The sequence below is a fragment of the Oncorhynchus mykiss genome, chromosome 25, assembly GCF_013265735.2.
Source record: "Oncorhynchus mykiss isolate Arlee chromosome 25, USDA_OmykA_1.1, whole genome shotgun sequence".
In the NCBI taxonomy this organism is placed as follows: Eukaryota; Metazoa; Chordata; class Actinopteri; order Salmoniformes; family Salmonidae; genus Oncorhynchus; species Oncorhynchus mykiss.
In genome coordinates, this window is record NC_048589.1 from 33853898 (window position 1) to 33876703 (window position 22806).

General features: G+C 42.3%; 1 protein-coding gene across 1 annotated transcript in view; it reads right to left on the reverse strand.

Moving 5' to 3' along the window:
• LOC110505812 overlaps window positions 1-22806 on the reverse strand; it is a 48389-nt gene that overhangs the window by 14064 nt on the left and 11519 nt on the right. Inside the window, exons 2-3 of the mRNA XM_036962729.1 lie at window positions 5244-5305; window positions 168-263 (exon numbers count right to left, since the gene is read on the reverse strand). Coding sequence (XP_036818624.1) covers window positions 168-263; window positions 5244-5305 — 158 coding nt within the window. The remainder of the gene's footprint in view (window positions 1-167; window positions 264-5243; window positions 5306-22806) is intronic.

The following is a 22806-nucleotide window of genomic DNA, read 5'->3' on the forward strand; positions in this document are numbered from 1 at the left end:
GGGTGCAATTTGTGACACAGCCCAGTCATTAATCAGCACTACCTCCCTACATAGTGCCCATAGGGAATAGGGTGCCATTTGGAATGCATGCACATGAATCAACAAACCACCACTAACATCTGAATACACTGTGGATGGTGTAATATTGTTTAAAAGGGAAATCTCACCAGCTTGCATCCAGACAGTTCCTCCAGCAGGGCCATGAGTATCCTTCCATCCTGGATATCTCTGAACAGGTCATTCACCTCCATCGGAGGAGTGCACTGAGGAGAGGAGAGGAGAGTTCATCTTTCAACAGCCTTGATGATGTAAAAATGTAAACACATTTCAGTCTTCCTTTGATGATGCTCAACAGCTAAAGTGAGTTTGTCTGATGTCTGATGTCTGATGTCTGACGTCTGATGTATGACGACTGATGTATGATATATGAAGACTGATGACTGATGACTGATGTCTGATGTATGAATACTGATGTATGATGACTGATGTATGATGTATGATGGCTGATGTATGATGTCTGACGTCTGATGTATGACGACTGATGTATGATATATGAAGACTGATGACTGATGTATGATGACTGACGTCTGATGTATGATGTATGATGACTGATTACTGATGTATGATGTCTGATGACTGACTGATGACTGATGTATGATGTATGATATCTGATGACTGATGTCTGATGACTGATGTATGATGTATGATATCTGATGACTGATGTATGATGACTGATGTATGATGTATGATGACTGATGTCTGATGACTGATGTCTGATGTATGATATCTGATGACTGATGTATGATGTATGATGACTGATGTCTGATGACTGATGTCTGATGTATGATGTCTGATGACTGATGTATGATGACTGATGACTGATGACGGATGACTGATGTCTGATGACTGATGTCTGATGACTGATGTCTGATGACTGATGTATGATGTCTGATGACTGATGTCTGATGTCTGATGACTGATGACTGATGACTGATGTATGATGTCTGATGACTGATGTCTGATGTATGATGTATGATGACTGATGTATGATGACTGATGACTGATGTCTGATGACTGATGTATGATGACTGATGTCTGATGACTGACTGATGTCTGATGTCTGATGTATGATGTCTGATGACTGATGACTGATGACTGATGTCTGATGTATGATGCATGATGACTGGTGTATGATGACTGATGACTGATGACTGATGTATGATGTCTGATGACTGACTGATGTCTGATGTATGATGTATGATGACTAATGTCTGATGACTGATGTCTGATGACTGATGTCTGATGTATGATGACTGATGTATGATGACTGATGACTGATGTATGATGTCTGATGACTGATGACTGATGTCTGATGACTGATGACTGATGTCTGATGACTGATGTATGATGTCTGATGTCTGATGTATGTTGTATGATGTATGATGACTGATGACTGATGTATGATGTCTGATGACTGATGTCTGATGTATGATGTATGATGACTGATGTATGATGACTGATGACTGATGACTGATGTCTGATGACTGATGTATGATGACTGATGACTGATGTCTGATGACTGACTGATGTCTGATGTCTGATGTATGATGTCTAATGACTGATGACTGATGTCTGATGTATGATGTATGATGACTGGTGTATGATGACTGATGACTGATGTATGATGTCTGATGACTGACTGATGTCTGATGTCTGATGTATGATGACTGATGACTGATGACTGATGTCTGATGACTGATGTCTGATGACTGATGACTGATGTCTGATGTATGATGTATGATGACTGATGTATGATGACTGATGACTGATGACTGATGTATGATGTCTGATGACTGACTGATGTCTGATGTCTGATGTATGATGTATGATGACTAATGTCTGATGACTGATGTCTGATGACTGATGTCTGATGTATGATGACTGATGTATGATGACTGATGACTGATGTATGATGTCTGATGACTGATGTCTGATGTATGATGACTGATGTCTGATGACTGATGTCTGATGACTGATGTCTGATGTATGATGACTGATGTCTGATGAATGATGTATGATGACTGATGTCTGATGACTGATGTCTGATGACTGATGACTGATGTCTGATGTATGATGACTGATGTCTGATGACTGATGTATGATGACTGATGTCTGATGACTGATGTATGATGACTGATGTCTGATGACTGATGTCTGATGACTGATGACTGATGACTGATGACTGATGTCTGATGTATGATGACTGATGTCTGATGACTGATGTATGATGACTGATGTCTGATGACTGATGTCTGATGACTGATGACTGATGACTGATGTTTGATGACTGATGTCTGATGACTGATGTATGATGACTGATGTCTGATGACTGATGTCTGATGACTGATGACTGATGACTGATGACTGATGTCTGATGTCTGATGACTGATGTATGATGACTGATGTCTGATGACTGATGTATGATGACTGATGTCTGATGACTGATGTATGATGACTGATGTATGATGACTGATGACTGATGTCTGATGTATGATGACTGATGTCTGATGACTGATGTATGATGACTGATGTCTGATGACTGTTGTCTGATGACTGATGACTGATGACTGATGTCTGATGTATGATGACTGATGTCTGATGACTGATGTATGATGACTGATGTCTGATGACTGATGTATGGTGACTGATGTATGATGACTGATGACTGATGTCTGATGTCTGATGACTGATGTCTGATGACTGATGTATGATGACTGATGTCTGATGACTGTTGTCTGATGACTGATGACTGATGTCTGATGTCTGATGTATGATGACTGATGTCTGATGACTGATGTATGATGACTGATGTCTGATGACTGATGTATGATGACTGATGTCTGATGACTGTTGTCTGATGACTGATGACTGATGTATGATGTCTGATGTCTGATGTATGATGACTGATGACTGATGTATGATGACTGATGTCTGATGACTGATGTCTGATGACTGATGACTGATGACTGATGTCTGATGACTGATGTCTGATGACTGATGACTGATGTCTGATGACTGATGTATGATGACTGATGTATGATGACTGATGACTGATGTCTGATGTCTGATGACTGATGTCTGATGACTGATGTATGATGACTGATGTCTGATGACTGTTGTCTGATGACTGATGACTGATGACTGATGTCTGATGACTGTTGTCTGATGACTGATGACTGATGACTGATGTCTGATGTCTGATGTATGATGACTGATGTCTGATGACTGATGTATGATGACTGATGACTGATGTCTGATGACTGATGTATGATGACTGATGTATGATGACTGATGTCTGATGACTGATGTATGGTGACTGATGTCTGATGTCTGATGACTGATGTCTGATGACTGATGTATGATGACTGATGTCTGATGACTGTTGTCTGATGACTGATGACTGATGTCTGATGTCTGATGTATGATGACTGATGTCTGATGACTGATGTATGATGACTGATGTCTGATGACTGATGTATGATGACTGATGTCTGATGACTGTTGTCTGATGACTGATGACTGATGTATGATGTCTGATGTCTGATGTATGATGACTGATGACTGATGTATGATGACTGATGTCTGATGACTGATGTCTGATGACTGATGACTGATGACTGATGTCTGATGACTGATGTATGATGACTGATGTCTGATGTCTGATGTCTGATGACTGATGACTGATGACTGATGTATGATGACTGATGTCTGATGACTGATGTATGATGACTGATGTCTGATGACTGATGTCTGATGACTGATGTATGATGACTGATGTCTGATGTCTGATGTCTGATGACTGATGTATGATGACTGATGTCTGATGTCTGATGTCTGATGACTGTTGTCTGATGACTGATGACTGATGACTGATGACTGATGTCTGATGTATGATGACTGATGTCTGATGACTGATGTATGATGACTGATGTCTGATGACTGATGTATGATGACTGATGTATGATGACTGATGACTGATGTCTGATGTCTGATGACTGATGTCTGATGACTGATGTATGATGACTGATGTCTGATGACTGTTGTCTGATGACTGATGACTGATGACTGATGTCTGATGACTGTTGTCTGATGACTGATGACTGATGACTGATGTCTGATGTCTGATGTATGATGACTGATGTCTGATGACTGATGTATGATGACTGATGACTGATGTCTGATGACTGATGACTGATGACTGATGACTGATGTCTGATGACTGATGTATGATGACTGATGTCTGATGTCTGATGTCTGATGACTGATGACTGATGACTGATGTATGATGACTGATGTCTGATGACTGATGTATGATGACTGATGTCTGATGACTGATGTATGATGACTGATGTCTGATGTCTGATGTCTGATGACTGATGTATGATGACTGATGTCTGATGTCTGATGTCTGATGACTGATGTCTGATGACTGATGTATGATGACTGATGTCTGATGACTGATGTATGATGACTGATGTCTGATGACTGATGTCTGATGACTGATGTCTGCGGCACCCTATTCCCTTTATAGTGCCCTACTTTTGACCAGAGCCCTATGGACCCTATATAAGGAAAAGGTTGCCATTTTGAGATGCAGCCACAGTACCACCTGTACAGCATCAGGGGGAAGTAAATCCACTCTATTACAGACAGATAGCATCTACACGTTCCATCAGATTAGCATTTACTGACTAATTCATTTGTTATGTTGTCTTTCTTTGCACTAGCAGTTCCTCTGCATCCATCTATCATTTATACGGCAGAGGGAGAGGCAACAACTATTTGTTTGCGTGAGGGATAGACTCAAAGTGTTGTCAGAGAGAAGGCAGTAAAATACAAATGAGGTGCTTCTGACACCTTAAATAACCCTAGCTTCAGGAATTAGTCTGTGTACTCCTGTTTGTGATGAGATATACTTAATTATAGGGATTTCGTTGTTGTTGAAAGAGAAATCCCTAAAATGAAGTTTATCTCACCACAAACTGAAGTACGCAGACTATTTCCTGAACCTAGGGTTATTTTACATGTAGCAGGGTTGGGGTCAATTCCATTTCAATTCAGTCAATTCAGGAAGTTAACCCGAAATTACAATTACAATTATTTCTCACAAAGAAGCATTGTAGGACATTTTCGTTTCAATTGAAACGCAATTGATCCAAATCCTGATCTGTAGACTGACTTACCTTCTCCAAATGCAGATTCATCCATCGTGTGAAGGTCCTCTTCTGAACGACCTCTCTTTCAACTGAAATAGAAAAACAACAGAAATGCAGAGGAAGAAGTGAACATGGTGTCTGTGGAGAAAAATGGGAATAAAGAGAAGAGACTAGCAGCATCAATACTGACGACTCATGTAAGACAACAGCCTCTACTGCTAGACTACAGTGCATCCCAAATGGCACCCTATTCCCTATATAGTGGACTACTTTTGACCGGGACCTGGTCCCAGATCTGTCCATGCTCCTGCCTACTCCACTGCCATTGTCAAGCCAAACACAACTCCGTAAGGAGTTTTAGAGAGCAGAAACAGACTGACCCAGGCTAGAATAATGTGCTACATCAACAAACCAAAAATTGCCAGCAGCCAATGAAATCATCCTTTTTCATTCCCAAAATACCATTTATGTTCATGACAACCTCATTTTCCCTGGCCAGCCACCAGGCAATTCTCACATGGGGTGATCTCTTCCTTCCTCTGGTGTGAGTTTGTTGTAAAAATAGGCATTTGTTCACACAAGTAAGAGCTCTTTCACGACTTCACCGCATTGAGCCAAACATAAGCAGCTGACCCAGAGTACTGCTGGTCCTAATCTCCAAACAAAGTTTCATCTGGATTTTAGACACGGTTCCTTCTGCTGCTATCACTGGACCCTGAGTAGGCCTCACTCTAAGCCTCTGCTCCCCCCAACACACTCTCTGTACTCTCTCTCACTCTCTGTCACAGCTGAGTGCTCCAAGCTGTCGCCAAGCCCCAGACCAGCCCTAGCCCCTGGCCCAGACCAGCCAGGCTCTTTGTGTCTTTAAGGTTGCTGGCTGGTTTGCGGCCGGTTGTTGGCTGGTTTCCGTCTGGTTGCTGGCACTGGGAGTGGTGGAACGTTGGGAAATGGCCCCTTCATTATAGAGACATGCACTATACACACACAGACGGTAACACACACACACACACACACACACACACACACACACACACACACACACACACACACACACACACACACACATAGACACACTCGGAGACACAACACACACACGTTCAGACAGAGACATGCAGAAACAGAGAGAAGGGGAGACACACACACACACACACACAGTCACACTGCAGTAAAAGCAGGCTCCTGCTCTTGCTCTGGGAAAGAGAATCGGTTGCAGGCAGGAGGAAAGAACCCCCAGAGATTACATAAGAAAGCTTAGTAATTAACACTGAGCTCTTCATGTATTTCTGTTTGTAGTGTCACACTAAGCATATAAGACTATTAATCATCATAAACTGATGTTTACATTCTATCAGACTGTTTTATTATATTGTATCCTATTTGCTCATAGCCTAAGAACATGATGAGCTCATAGCCCAAGAACATGATGAGCTCATAGCCTAAGAACAAGTCGAGCTCATAGATAAAGTGCTGTGTAATTGATACTTGTTCAGCTGCTTGTGTGACACTGTGATACACTGTGTTATTCACAGTAATACACAGTACATTATGTACACCTCCTCTCTGATGAGGACAGTGATTTGTGTCAATTAGCCACTTTTTGAAAACACCCATGTCATGACCGGCTAGTGAAATAAAACACACTGAAACTTTAATAACCATGGCCATCCATAACTCACTGTTGATCTAATTTTCCAGGTACATGATCCAAAATACTGCTCCGCTCTAGGAATAACATACTCTGGGCCAAAAAGGAAGGTCCTCTGCAGAGAGCCTTACTGTAGCGTTTGGGTTGGGCGGTATTATGAAATATTATGTCACGCTGCTTCTGGACCCACTCAAATCTCAAGTCTGTTTAGTTCTGTTGACCTTCTGTTAAACCCTGTTCTCTCTCTGTGTGTGTGTGTGTGTGTGTGTGTGTGTGTGTGTGTGTGTGTGTGTGTGTGTGTGTGCGTGTGTGTGTGTGCGTGTGTGTGTGTGTGTGTTACTGTCTGTGTGTGTATAGTGCATGTCTCTATAATGAAGGGGCCATTTCCCAGCGTTCCACCTCTCCCAGTGCCAGCAACCAGATGGAAACCAGCCAACAACAGTCCCCATTATAGTATGGGAAGGTGGAGGGGGTCATACTGTCTTTACAACAGTCCCTATTCTAGTATGGGAAGGGGAAGGGGGTCATACTGTCTTTACAACAGTCCCCATTCTAGTATGGGAAGGGGTCATACTGTCTTTACAACAGTCCCCATTCTAGTATGGGAAGGGGTCCTACTGTCTTCACAACAGTCCCCATTCTAGTATGGGAAGGGGGAGGGGGTCATACTGTCTTCACAACAGTCCCCATTATAGTATGGGAAGGTGGAGGGGGTCATACTGTCTTGACAACTGTCCCCATTCTAGTATGGGAAGGGGGTCATACTGTCTTTACAACAGTCCCCATTCTAGTATGGGAAGGGGAAGAGGGTCATACTGTCTTTACAAAAGTCCCCATTCTAGTATGGGAAGGGGTCATACTCTTTACAACAGTCCCCATTCTAGTATGGGAAGGGGTCATACTGTCTTCACAACAGTCCCCATTCTAGTATGGGAAGGGGGAGGGGGTCATACTGTCTTCACAACAGTCCCCATTCTAGTATGGGAAGGGGTCATACTCTTTACAACAGTCCCCATTCTAGTATGGGAAGGGGTCATACTGTCTTCACAACAGTCCCCATTCTAGTATGGGAACAGGAAGGGGGTCATACTGTCTGTGTGATAAAATACTAGCTCTGAATCATCCTGACCTTAATCCAAAGACAGGCACTAATTTAGTTCAGTGCTGTTCTGGTTTTCCCTTTCTCCTTCTCAGATGGTCAGATCACAGTGAATACATACTCTACTGTCACAGATCCCCCGGTACTGCTGCTCATTCTGTTCACCAGTTCCGGAGGTCGACGTCACCGGCCTTCTAGGCTTCACTGAACTGGATTCATTATCATCAACCCCGGACTGTCTTGTCTGATTACACACACCTGGTTCCCATTTCCCCTGATTAGTATGTTATAAACTCATCAAAAAAAGAAACATCCTCTCACTATCAACTGCGTTTATTTTCAGCAAACTTTACATGTGTAAATATTTGTATGAACATAACAAGATTCAACAACTGAGACATAAACTGAACAAGTTCCGCACACATGTGACTAACAGAAATGGAATAATGTGTCCCTGAACAAAGGGTGGGTCAAAATCAAAAGTAACAGTCAGTATCTGGTGTGGCCACCAGCTGCATTAAGTACTGCAGTGCATCTCCTCCTCATGGACTGCACCAGATTTGCCAGTTCTGCTGTGAGATGTTACCCCACTCTTCCAACAAGGCACCTGCGAGTTCATGGACATTTCTGGGGGGAATGTCCCTAGCCCTCACCCTCCGATCCAACAGGTCCCAGACGTTCTCAATGGGATTGAGATCCGGGCTCTTCGCTGGCCATGGCAGAACACTGACATTCCTGTCTTGCAGGAAATCACGCACAGAACGAGCAGTACGGCTAGTGGCATTGTCATGCTGGAGGGTCATGTCAGGATGATCCTGCAGGAAGGTTATTACATGAGGGAGGAGGATGTCTTCCCTGTAACGCACAGTGTTGAGATTGCCTGCAATGACAACAAGCTCAGTCCGATGATGCTGTGACAAACCGCCCCAGACCATGACGGACCCTCCACCTCCAAATAGATCCCGCTCCAGAGTACAGGCGTCGGTGTAACACTCATTCCTTTGACAATAAACGTGAATCCAACCATCACCCCTGGTGAGACAAAACCTCGACTCGTCAGTGAAGAGCACTTTTTGCCAGTCCTGTCTGGTCCAGCGACGGTGGGTTTGTGCTGGTGAGGACTTGCCTTACAACAGGCCAACAAGCCCTCAGTCCAGCCTCTCTCAGCCTATAACGGACAGTCTGAGCACTGATGGAGGGATTGTGCGTTCCTGGTGTAACTCAGGAAGTTGTTGTTGCCATCCTGTACCTGTCCCACAGGTGTGATGTTCAGAAGTACCGATCCTGTAAAAGTGTGGTTACACGTTGTCTGCCACTGCGAGGACGATCAGCTGTCTGTCTTGTCTCCCTGTAGCGCTGTCTTAGGTGTCTCAGTATGGACATTGCAATTTATTGCCCTGGCCATATCTGCAGTCCTCATGCCTCCTTGCAGCATGCCTAAGGCATGTTCACGCAGATGAGCAGGGACCCTGGGCATCTTTCTTTTGGTGTTTTTCAGAGTCAGTAGAAAGGCCTCTTTAGTGTCCTAAGTTTTCATAACTGTGACCTTAATTTTCTACCGTCTGTAAGTTGTTAGTGTCTTAATGATCGATCCACAGGTGCATGTTCATTACTTGTTTATGGTTCATTGAACAAGTATGGGAAACAGTGTTAAAACCCTTTACAATGAAGATCTGTGAAGTTATTTGGATTTTTACGAATTATCTTTGAAAGACGGGGTCCTGAAGAAGGGATGTATTTTTTTGCTGAGTTTATATGTGCCCTCTGTTCCCCATTGTCCTTGTCGGTTATTGTTCCCATGTCCGTTGGTCGTGTGAGTACCTGTGCGTTGTTACAGCTTCTGTGCTGCATGTTTTGTGCATTGTGTATTACGGGTACCAGGTCGTTCAGCGAGGTTTACCCTCTTTCTTTGGTTTGAGTACATCCCAGTGTTTTGTATACGTGTTTGTTTTGGGTGTATTATTATTATGTTTTTGTGCCCCTGTCAACAAATCCTTTATACCAGCGTGACATCTATTTTCTATATGCCCAAAGCCCTGATGTCACATCCTGAGAGCAGTGACATTATTCCAGATGTCTGGCTGCACTGCCATTAAAGATGAGGTCATTCTTTGTGTGGAACTAAGGCATCCCAAATTGCCCCCTATTCCCTATATAGTGCACACACTTTCAACAGAGCCCATAGGAGTCTGGTCACAAGTAGTGCATTATGTATTGAATAGTATGCCATTTGGTTCGCAACCGAGAACCAGTACCTCTCGTCTGTCTGGTATGTCAAATTCAAGCTCACTGTTGTTCACTATGAATGTCCATGTGTCAACATGTACAGTTTGACAAGAAATTCTCTATGCACTCTATCTACCCTCATCTTATCCGGGCTATTGTTAGTTTTGAAGGCAGCTCATATCTTATTAGATAATACTGCTGTTACCATGGATACTCTTTCTATTGTTAGGATTTATCAGGTTAATCCAATATCGAGGAGAAACTGAAGCCTCAATGTCTGCAGCGGCAGAGGAAATGTCATGATTGTAATCTAATAATCCTATATTATCATATAAATAAATTAGATAGGTAGTTGGCAAGGCAAAAAGGGGTTTTGTGTTCGAACAACTGGAGAAGAGGTGCTCCCTTAAATAATCGAATAATATATCAGAAGTTGAGATGAGACATTCTCCATTTAATAAAAAAAAAAAGATTTGTTGATACAAAGTTTCAAAACAAAGAGGGACATTTCGGCCCTAGGCTCTTGGCAGCCAGACATACAGCACCAGTCAAAAGTTTGGACACACCTAATCATTCAAGGGTTTTTCTTTATTTTTACTATTTTCTACATTGTAGAATAATAGTGAAAACATCAAAACTATGAAATAACACATATGGAATCATATAGTAACCAAACAAGTTTAAATCAAATAAAAATATATTTTATATTTGAGATTCTTCAAAGTAGCCACCCTTTGCCTTGATGACAGCTTTGCACACTCTTGGCATACTCTCAACCAGCTTCATGAGGTAGTCACCTGGAACGCATTTCAGTTAACAGGTGTCAATCAGTTGTGTTGTAACAAGGTAGGGGTGGTATAGAGAAGGTTGCCCTATTTGGTAAAAGACCAAGTCTATATTATGGCAAGAAAAGCTCAAATTAGCAAAGTGAAACAACAGTCAAGAACTTTGAAAGTTTCTTCAAGTGCAGTTGCAAAAACCATCAAGCGCTACGTTGAAACTGGCTCTCATGAGGACCGCCACAGGAAAGGAAGACCCAGAGTTACCTCTGCTGCAGCCTCAGAAATTGCAGCCAAAATAAATGCTTCAGAGTTCAAGTAACAGGCACATCTCTATATCAACTCCAGAGGAGACTGCGTGAATCAGGCCCTCATGGTCGAATTACTGCAAAGAAACCATTACCAAAGCACACCAATAAGAAGAAGAGACTTGCTTTGGCCGAGAAACACGAGCAATGGACATTAGACCGGTGGAAATCTGACCTTTGGTCTGATGAGTCCAAATGTAAGATTTTTGGTTTGAACCGCCGTGTCTTTGTGAGACGCAGAAAAGGTGAACAGATAATCTCCGCATGTGTCGTTCCAACTGTGAAGCATGGAGGAGGAAGTGTGATGGTGCTTTGCTGGTGAAACTGTCTGTGATTTATTTAGAATTCAAGGCACACTTAACCAGTATGGCTACCACAGCCTTCTGCAACGATACCATCCCATCTGGTTTACGTTAAGTGGGACTATCATTTGTTTTTCAACAGGACAATGACCCAAAATACATCCAGGCTGTGTAAGGGCTATTTGACCAAGAAGGAGAGTGATGGAGTGTTGCATCAGATGACCTGGCCTCCACGATCACTTGACCTCAACCCAATTGAGAGTTTGGGATGAGTTGGACCGCAGAGCGAAGGAAAAGCAGCCAACACGTGCTCAGTATATGTGGGAACTCCTTCAAGACTGTTGGAAAAGCTTTCCAGGTGAAGCTGGTTGAGAGAATGCCAAGAGCTGTCATCAAGGCAAAGGGTGGCTACTTTAAAGAATCTCAAGTATAACATATATTTGGATTTGTTTAACACTTTTTTGGTTACCACATGATTCCATATGTGTTATTTCATAGTTTAGATGCCTTCACTATTACTCTACAATGTAGAATTTTTTTTTTTTTAAATTAAGAAAAATCCTTGAACGAGTAGGTGTGCCTAAACTTTTGACTGGTACTGTATATATTCTATATACCCCCGTTCCTTCTCTTTTGGCTCAGTGTGTTGGCGCTGGCTTTAGACAAACACAGACTTCGTGAGAGCAGTGAGGCCGCTCACATTTGCTTGCCATGCAAAGAGTGGTGGAGCCAGCTGAGAAGCAACCTACTGAGATTCAAATATATGGTAGAGAAAGCCTTTCACTGGGATATCATTGTCCTGTTTAACATTCTGTCCCAACTCTTTTATACCATCTCAGAGTGTCAAACAGATGGGGGACAGCACAGTGGGACGGAACAATTATCATTAAGAGGCAATTAGCACTCAGTGCTTTTATTGAACACAGATCTGTAAATATTAGATGTGCAATGACACAGATCTGTAAATACTAAATGCGTAAAGACACAGATCTGTAAATACTAGATGCGTAATGACACAGATCTGTAAATACTAGATGCGTAATGACACAGATCTGTAAATACTAGATGTGTAATGACACAGATCTGTAACTACTAGATGTGTATTGACAAAGGCTGTTCTTGTAGGCGTTTAGTGTATCTTTGCAGGGTAAATCCACCCACTGTTCATGTGATAATTATTCCTTTAAAGGAACAAGCAGTAATGTCAGAGCTTACCATACAACTCTGCATCAGCATGGTGGATATAAACGTATAAACATCTCTTAGGAAAGTGTGGAACGTGTGGAAAGTGTGGAACGTGTGGAACGTGTGGAACGTGTGGAAAGTGTGGAACGTGTGGAACGTGTGGAAAGTGTGGAACGTGTGGAACGTGTGGAAAGTGTGGAATGTGTGGAACGTGTGGAACGTGTGGAAAGTGTGCCAGAAGCAAGTATAATAGACTAAGACCGGGATCAAATCCGATCGCGCTTGTTTGGATTAAATCCCTGCCTAAGAGAAAAGTATCCGATCCAATATTGACATCCTTTTTAAGCAACATTTTCCCTTCACTGACGATTGAAGTCAATATGATAGATAAAAGAACAACATCAAAGTCCAACACCATGACAAACAGTCGCATTCCTCCATCAGAAAGCAATTACCACTAATGAACAAAATAAAGTGTGATTGAGGGCGATCTTGTCAGCAGCTAGTGCCTCTGCAAAGTTCTGCCTCATTGCTAGCCAATTAGAGCCAGTGAAGAAGAAGAGGAGGGCTGGGGGGGGGGGGGGGGGGGGGGGGGGCAGGAATCTTCCTCCCTGGGTATCAGAATGCTTCCAGATGTCCTGATGTGTCCAAAATGGCACTCTATTCCCTATATAGTCCCTATGGGCCCTGTGTAGGGAATGGGGTGCCATTTGGGACACAGACCTGTTTGACTGCCTGACTGGCACCACCTCCTACGCACCTCACAGCAGTCGGAAGGAACAGAGAGTACAGAATCTGCTTTGAAAGTAGGCGAGAAAGATTAAATAAATGTGTTGGATGGATGGATGGATGGATGGATGCTGGGTTCACCCACTCTCAATACATCCCTCCTGTTGATTTATGTTGCTTTGCATTTAAATCAGGTCCTTGGTTTGGTTTCATCACATCACAGCTGCTGCATTCTGTACTGTGCAGACGGCAGAGCAACTACTGTATACAATAGCTGTGAATATCAAAGAGGAGCTTTCAGTAAAATATTAATTCAAAAACAACCATGATAGGGGATTCCCTTAAGACACTGCTGCTTGTGTCTTAACGAAAGGGGTTATATAACTAGAGGAATTACCGGTGTGTGTATATCTCTTTTTAGATAACCTTTCCTTGTTCTATATAGGCCTCACCGTCCGTGTCTAATTGAAAAACGACTATATCTTATTCTTATGTTTGGGATTAGCCAATAGAAATACAGCGTATGTATTTCTCTGTAGGAAGATAATGGAACACAAATAGCTATTCCCAACGGGGTATGGTTCCCATAGAAAAGGTCTCCAGTGTTAATAAAAAATATCCTCCGCACACACCATAAAAGGCTGAATCTGGGGCCTCCCAGTCTAAGGCACTGCATCGCAGTGCTAGAGGCGTTACTACAGACAGGGGTTCATTCCCGGGTTGTGCCACAACCGGCCGTGGCTGGGAGTCCCACAGGACGGCGCACAATTGGCCCAGCGTCGTCCGGGTTAGGGGAGGGTTTGGCCCAGTGTCGTCTGGGTAAGGGGAGGGTTTGGCCCAGCGTCGTCCGGGTTAGGGGAGGGTTTTGGCCAGTGGGGCTTTACTTGGCTCATCGCACCCTAGCGACTCCTTGCGGCGGGCCGGGCGCCTGCAGGCTGACCCCGGTCGCCAGTTGAACAGAGTTTCCTCCGACACATTGGTGCGGCTGGCTTCAGAGTTAAGCTGGCTGGTGTTAAGAAACGCAATTAGGCGGGTAATGTTTCGGAGGATGCATGACTTCACTTTCGCCTCTCCAGAGCCCATTGGGGAGTTGCCGCAATGGGACAAGATCAAAATTGGGGAGAAAAAGAGGGGTACAATGTTGTTGTTTGAATCCCAGAATGCACCTTTACAGGCCAAATGCAGTGCAAATTATTTTTGTTCTATGTTTTGTATCATATTGCACAACAATTGATGAAACTAACACTGTAAAAGTGTGAAAAGATTTGATCAGTGTTATTTCCTGATAGTTGCTGGTTGGAAATCCAATCTACACAGGACATTCTATTATCAGCATGGGTGAAGTTTCGCCTTGCCTGGTGACATCACCAGGCGGTAAATTAGTTAATAAACCAATAATAAATAGAGTTACAAACCTCTATGCCAATAACAACTAGTTTTCCGCTTTCAGGTGCCTTTCCCCTTCCCCTCCCCACTCAGACCCCTCCCAGACAGTCCTAGCGGAATTCTTGTTTTGATAAATAGTTTTGATAAATAGCCATTTTCATGGAAAAATATTACAGTAAGGTACTTAATTATTACCCAGAAATGATTTGGTATTGAGATAAAAATGGATGCATTAGGCCTTTAAAAGAAAGGGTAGTGGAAATGTTTATAGAAGTATGTTTATGTAAGCCTCCGTAGGTAAAAATGTGTAAATAACCAATAATCTATTTAATTTCCATCCGAACATGATCTATATTCTTTATTACAGCTAATCAATAGACTAGTTCACACAGAGGTTTGTGAAATCAATTATCCATCCATCAATCTAAAAGTATAGTTTTATTCTCTCACACACATACACACGCACACTGTACACACACACACACACACACACATTCATGTACAGTTGAAGTCGGAAGTTTAAATATACCTTAGCCAAATACATTTAAACTCAGTTTTTCACAATTCCTGACATTTCGTCAGAGTAAAAATTAGGTCAGTGAGGATCACCACTTTATTTTAAGAATGTGAAATGTCAGAATAATAGTAGAGAGAATTATTTATTTCAGCTTTTATTTCTTTCATCACATTCCCAGTGGGTCAGAAGTTTACATACACTCAATTAGTATTTGGTAGCATTGCCTTTAAATTGTTTAAGTTGGATCGAATGTTTCGTGTAGCCTTCCATAAGCTTCCCACAATAAGTTGGGTGAATTGTGACCCATTTCTCCTGACAGAGCTGGTATAACTGAGTCAGGTTGGTAGGCCTCCTCCTTGCTCGCACACACTTTTTCAGTTCTGCCCACACATTTTCTATGGGCTTTGTGATGGCCACTCCAATACCTTGACTTTGTTGTCATTAAGCCTTTTTGACACAACTTTGGAAGTATGCTTGGGGTCATTGTCCATTTGGAAGACCCATTTGTGACCAAGCTTTAACTTCCTGACCGATATCTTGAGATGTTGCTTCAATATATCAACATAATTTTCTTTCCTCATGATGCCATCCATTTTGTGAAGTGCACCAGTCCCTCCTGCAGCAAAGCACCCCCACAACATGATGATGCCACCCCTGTGCTTCACGGTTGGGATGGTGTTCTTGCAAGCCTCCCCCTTTTTCCTCCAAACATAACGATGGTCATTATGGCCAAACAGTTTTGTTTTTGTTTCATCAGACCAAAGGACATTTCTCCAAAAAGTATGATCTTTGTCCCCATGTGCAGTTGCAAACCGTAGTCTGGCTTTTTTATGGCAGTTTCGGAGCAATGGCTTCTTCCTTGCTGAGCGGCCTTTCAGGTTATGTCGAAATAGGACTCGTTTTACTGTGGATATAGATACTTTTGTATCTGTTTCCTCCAGCATCTTCACAAGGTCCTTTGCTGTTCTTCTGTAATTGATTTGCACTTTTCGCACCAAAGTACGTTAATCTCTAGGAGACAGAACGCGTCTCCTTCCTGAGCGGTATGATGGCTGCGTAGTCTCATGGTGTTAATACTTGCGTACTATTGTTTGTACAGATGAAAGTGGTACCTTCAGACATTTGGAAATTGCTCCCAAGGATGAACCAGACTTGTTGTCACGACTTCCTTCAAAGTTGGTCCCTCTCCTTTTTCGGGCGGTGAAATAATCTGTCTGTAAACAATTGTTGGAAAAATGACTTGTGTCATGCACAAAGTAGATGTCCTAACCGACTTGCCAGAACTATAGTTTGTTAACAAGAAATGTGTGGAGTGGTGGAAAAACGAGTTTTAAGTGTATGTACACTTCTGACTTCAACTGCACATGTGCAATAGCTACATAAGCTTCAGTGATGTGATCTTGCTGACCAGTTTTTCCATATTTATTCAAACTGTTCTATTTTTATAGTTGCCAACCAGCAAATCAACATATAAACCTACTTACAGAAGAATAACTCCTTCTTCTGAACTACAATCACCAACTGAAGACTAACTCCTTCTTCTGAACTACAATCACCAACTGAAGAATAACTCCTTCTTCTGAACTACAATCACCAACTGAAGACTAACTCCTTCTTCTGAACTACAATCACCAACTGAAGAATAACTCCTTCTTCTGAACTACAATCACCAACTGAAGACTAACTCCTTCTTCTGAACTACAATCACCAACTGAAGAATAACTCCTTCTTCTGAACTACAATCACCAACTGAAGAATAACTCCTTCTTCTGAACTACAATCACCAACTGAAGACTAACTCCTTCTTCTGAACTACAATCACCAACTGAAGAATAACTCCTTCTTCTGAACTACAATCACCAACTGAAGAATAACTCCTTCTTCTGAACTACAATCACCAACTGAAGACTAACTCCTTCTTCTGAACTACAATCACCAACTGAAGAATAACTCCTTCTTCTGAACTACAATCACCAACTGAAGAATAACTCCTTCTTCTGAACTACAATCACCAACTGAAGAATAACTCCTTCTTCTGAACTACAATCACCAACTGAAGACTAACTCCTTCTTCTGAACTACAATCACCAACTGAAGAATAACTCCTTCTTCTGAACTACAATCACCAACTGAAGAATAACTCCTTCTTCTGAACTACAATCACCAACTGAAGACTAACTCCTTCTTCTGAACTACAATCACCAACTGAAGAATAACTCCTTCTTCTGAACTACAATCACCAACTGAAGAATAACTCCTTCTTCTGAACTACAATCACCAACTGAAGAATAACTCCTTCTTCTGAACTACAATCACCAACTGAAGACTAACTCCTTCTTCTGAACTACAATCACCAACTGAAGAATAACTCCTTCTTCTGAACTACAATCACCAACTGAAGAATAACTCCTTCTTCTGAACTACAATCACCAACTGAAGAATAACTCCTTCTTCTGAACTACAATCACCAACTGAAGACTAACTCCTTTTTCTGAACTACAATCACTTACCGAAGAATAACTCCTTCTTCTGAACTACAATCACCAACTGAAGACTAACTCCTTCTTCTGAACTACAATCACTTACCGAAGAATAACTCCTTCTTCTGAACTACAATCACCAATACATAAAAGCAATCAGCAGTAATTATGGGTTGCATAGTGTGTTTCTTGGTGCAGATCCATTGTCACAGAGCAAGGATCAATCAGGTTCTTGTTTAACTTGAAACTGTGCTATTAAGACCATAATAAACTTAGGGGGGGTGAAGTGGCTAGACATCACCAATGATTAGCTCGGTGAGACAGAGACCTGTTTGGTAAGGACAGAGGCGGGGCCTGAACAATACTAGAACTAAAAAGTGTGTCCACTCCTTCCTTCACCTTATCTGTCATTTGCATATTTTTCACAATCACTCTACATACCAGAAAGTCATGCCTCCTTCCTTCAGGTAGCTGGTCCAATAGGGTCAAATAGGTGAAAGCAAGGATCCCACTACCTTTTCACGTACAGACCTGTAACTAAACTCCATAGCCCAAAGGTTAAACCTAGGACCCCAAACCCCACTGTACTGCAGGTTTGTATGGCATTTTAAGGAAATTGCATTTACATGACTAAACATATCCTGTTGTTAAAGGTAATTCCTGACAGGAAAGGAAGGGTTTTTATAATGTGGGTTGAGTAGGAGTTTGTTTGTTGTAAATGCACCCTATCCTCTATGTTCTGCACTACTTTTGACCAGGGCCCATAGAGAGCCCATATGGAATAGGGTGCCATTTCGGATACTACCTCTGTTCAAACCCTACCTAAAGCAGAGTGCCCGGAAACCAACATGGACGATACCGGGAAACCAAAACACAGAAGCATTTCCATATGCAAACAATTCCTGGATTTTGCATTGCATCTAAATGTGATATGTGAGGTTACTACCCATTTGAAGACATGGTATAACAACACTGTAGTCTCTATCAGAAATAAAAAGACCAAACTACAGCAGAGCACAGTGAGACTCATACTGGGATTTCATTTTAGTTTCCACTCCAGCTGTTACGAGTCAGAAGCACCTACATGTCTGACTCTCAGGTGAACTTAGTGTGTGTCTTAAATGGCACTCTATTCCCTATATAGTGCACTACTTGGGCCCTGGTCAAAAGTAGTGCACTAAAAAGGCAATAGTGTGCCAATTGGGACTTAGTCAATGTGTTTGTGAGGTCAAAACTAGTTGTTTTAACTGCAGGTAGGTAGGTTCCTTATACGGCAGGGTAGCCTAGTGGTTAGAGCGTTGGACTAGTAACCCGGAAGGTTGCGAGTTCAAACCCCCGAGCTGACAAGGTACAAATCTGTCGTTCTGCCCCTGAACAGGCAGTTAACCCACTGTTCCTAGGCCGTCATTGAAAATAAGAATTTGTTCTTAACTGACTTGCCTGGTTAAATAAAGGTTAAATAAATAAAAAAAATCAGAGATAAAAGTGTGGGCTTTTATATTTCTTTTTTCTAATTGGTAGTTACAGTCTTGTCTCATTGCTGCAACTCCTGTACGGACTCGGGAGAGGCCGAGATCTGTGCATCCTCTCCGAAACATAACCCAAACAAGCCGCACTGCTTCTTGACACAATACCCACTTAACCCGGAACACCTGGCGACTGTGTCAGCGTGCACTGCACCTGGCTCGCCACAGGAGTCGCTAGAGCATGATGGGACAAGAACATCCCTGCCGGCCAAACCCTCCCCTAACCAGGCTGACGCTGGGCCAATTGTGCGCAGCCCCATGGGTCTCCCCGTCGCAGCGGGCTTCGACAGAGCCTGGGCTCAAACCAGGATCTCCAGAGGCACAGCTAGCACTGCGATGCAGAGCCTTAGACCACTGTGCCACTAGGGAGGCCGACAGAAAGAACATTCAGAAATAAAGACAAGTAACAGACAACAATCTGCTGATTGATTCCTCAAATCATAGAGGTCTTTCTTGACAGAGGCATTATGTTATTAAAGAACAAGATCATTTATCTCAAAGATGATTGAGATAAAGAAAACGACAGCCAAACTGGTAACTGAATAGTCTGAGGCGATAAAGAAAAGACCTGCTGATGTCACAGCCTGCATCTTCCACATTCTTTCAAGGCTAAACAACTAAACAAGACAATCACAAGTACAGGCACAATGATAACAAAAGATACAAAAGACAAGTTTCCACAAAACTAAATAAAGGATACAAATCTCTTCTGCATTTTAAGCCAAAACAAACCAAACAAAGCCTATTGCAATACCATTGTATGTACTGTGCTCTTTGCTCATGTACAGATCAGTTAGTTGGGGTGAATTTGGGTATAAAAGATGAGAGGGGCGTTCATTCATTATTTATGCATATGCTATACTGTTAATTGGACATACTCCTAATGACCTCGTCTTTTGTTCTTCCTTCCCTCTAATAAAGTTGTCATAGATTAAAATGCATCAGTAATGATTATATAACATTTTAATTAACATAAAAAGTCAAGTAGACAGTAAATGAGATCATATGGAATGAGAGCAATGACTTGAGAAATCAGAAGGAATGAAAGGAAGAAGGAAAGAGGGAAGAAAAATATCTAGCATGCATCTGTATTCCTCTTCTCGGATCATACCTGTCTAGCTACGCAGATGGCTACGGGTCAACCTGAGAACTACGTCTCTCAGAAACAATTGTTGCTATTTATAAAAACAGAGATGTAGGCGGAGAGAGCACAACCATCACTGCAATCCATGAGGGTTAACTAAACTTATTCAACAGTGTTCAAAGTTCTGTTCGACCGTTTCTCCACTTGGTAGAAACACCTGCGTCTAATAAAACTGGCCACTTTTTTCAGGGCATTATACAGACCTCAGACAAAGAGTAGAATGACCTCACCCAGTGTAGTCACACTCTCTCTCTTCTCTCTCGCTCTCTTTCTCTCTCTCTCTCTCTCTCTCTCCACAAGTTTATCCAAAAATATAACCGTTGACCTTTTACAAGGAGACATGGTATTTTTAGAGAGGAAAATTGCCTCTTTACAAAACTGTAACTTTAGACTTCATCAAGAAAGAACTTAGAGTAAATAAAGAATAACCGAATAGGACCATCATCCTGGAACTCTTGATGTCTGGCAACGTAAGCAACACTATCTCTTTCACACACACACACACACACACACACACACACACACACACACACACACACACACACACACACACACACACACACACACACACACACACACACACACACACACACACACACACACACACACACACTTAGTACATGTCAGCAACAGTATGCTACAGTATGCTAGTGAATCCATCGCTGATGGGGTTAACATGGCTTACATAACAGCTCTGCTGCGCATGTGTCCAGCTCTCAGCTGCATATTCTTCATCACATACACACACACAAACTGCACAAACACTAAACACACACACACACAAACATTACATACACATGCTTGGTACATGTTAGGGAACTGAGAAGAACTGGGAAGTCTCCTGCTGCACACCTATGTCCTCCCGGAACCTCACTACATCAGTGATGCTCTAGAACCATGCAGCGAGAAATAATGTGGAGGAAGTGGAGGTACAGGGGCAGATGAAAGTGTTCCTTTCTCCCTGTGCCTCCAAGAACGGCATTGACAAGAGAGAGTGCATGAGACCTTAATTCTGCTTTTCTTTTACCCACAGTGGATTCTCCAGTTTTGCATAGAGGTTCAGACTGGTGGGGAGTGAGAGTGAGAGAGCTGAGGGGGTGAAGGCAGCAGCACTAAGCAAATGAATACAGCATGGAAGTGTGTGATACTGTATAAGCGTGCAGTACAGGCAGCAAGGCTGCAGTAATACAGAGCAATATGAACATCCTCTGCACTGATTTCATGTGAGTTGATTGCTTCTTAACACTGCAATATAATGAATTTTCTGTCCAAGAGGAAAAACAGGAGGTGCACAATGCCTGCATCCCAAATGCAATACTTTTGACTAGAGTCCTATGGGGTCTCTTAGGGTATCCAAACAGTGAAATGGATTGCGTACAGTGATAGTAAATTACTCAGTGCATTTCGTGTCTTTGCAAGGGTTTCAATATAGTTGAATAAACATTAAAGGCTTCAGGGAGAGAGTCAAAGAGAAATTGAATTTGCTCTGAATGAAGAGGACATCTGAGCTGGTTTACTGGACTTGCCTCAGGACCGCTACAGAATTTAGGAGGAACAAAATATACTAATAGGCCAGGGGGTGAGTAAAAGAGATGAGAACATTGTGGTCGTCACCACCCCCCCCCCCTTCTCTGTACCCTGCCGTCCTCAAACTCATACCAGAATGTGTGCAGCACTGTGTGTGCTCTGTCTCTCCCCTCGAGTTACTGTGTGTGTTGGCTAAGTGCTGTGACGAGGGGGACTGACTGGCCTGGCGAGCGTTCAAGAACATCACATTCAAACAAGTGTGAATGGTCGAGGCAGTTCCATGCTCCACACATCGTATGGAAATCTGTTCTGTCACAGCTCTTCAGAAGAAAAGCCTTTGCTCTCTTTTCCGACTGGGGAGTCGACAATCTACAGTGGAAGGGTTTCAGACTTTCTCCCTGGCTGATTTTAAGTTTACAAGACCAGTCAAAGGTTTGGACACATTTACTCATTCCAGGTTTTTTCTTTATTTTTACTATTTTCTACATTGTAGAATAATAGCGAAGACATCCAAACTATGAAATAACACATATGAAATCAAGAAGTAACCAAAAAAAGTGTTAAACAAATCTAAATCTAGTTTATATTTGAGATTCTTCGAAGTAGCCACCCTTTGCCTTGATGATAGCTTTGCACACTATTGGCATTCTCTTAACCAGCTTCATGAGGTAGTCACCTGGAATGCATTTCAAATAGCAGCTGTGTCTTGTTAAAAATTAATTTGTGGAATTTATTTA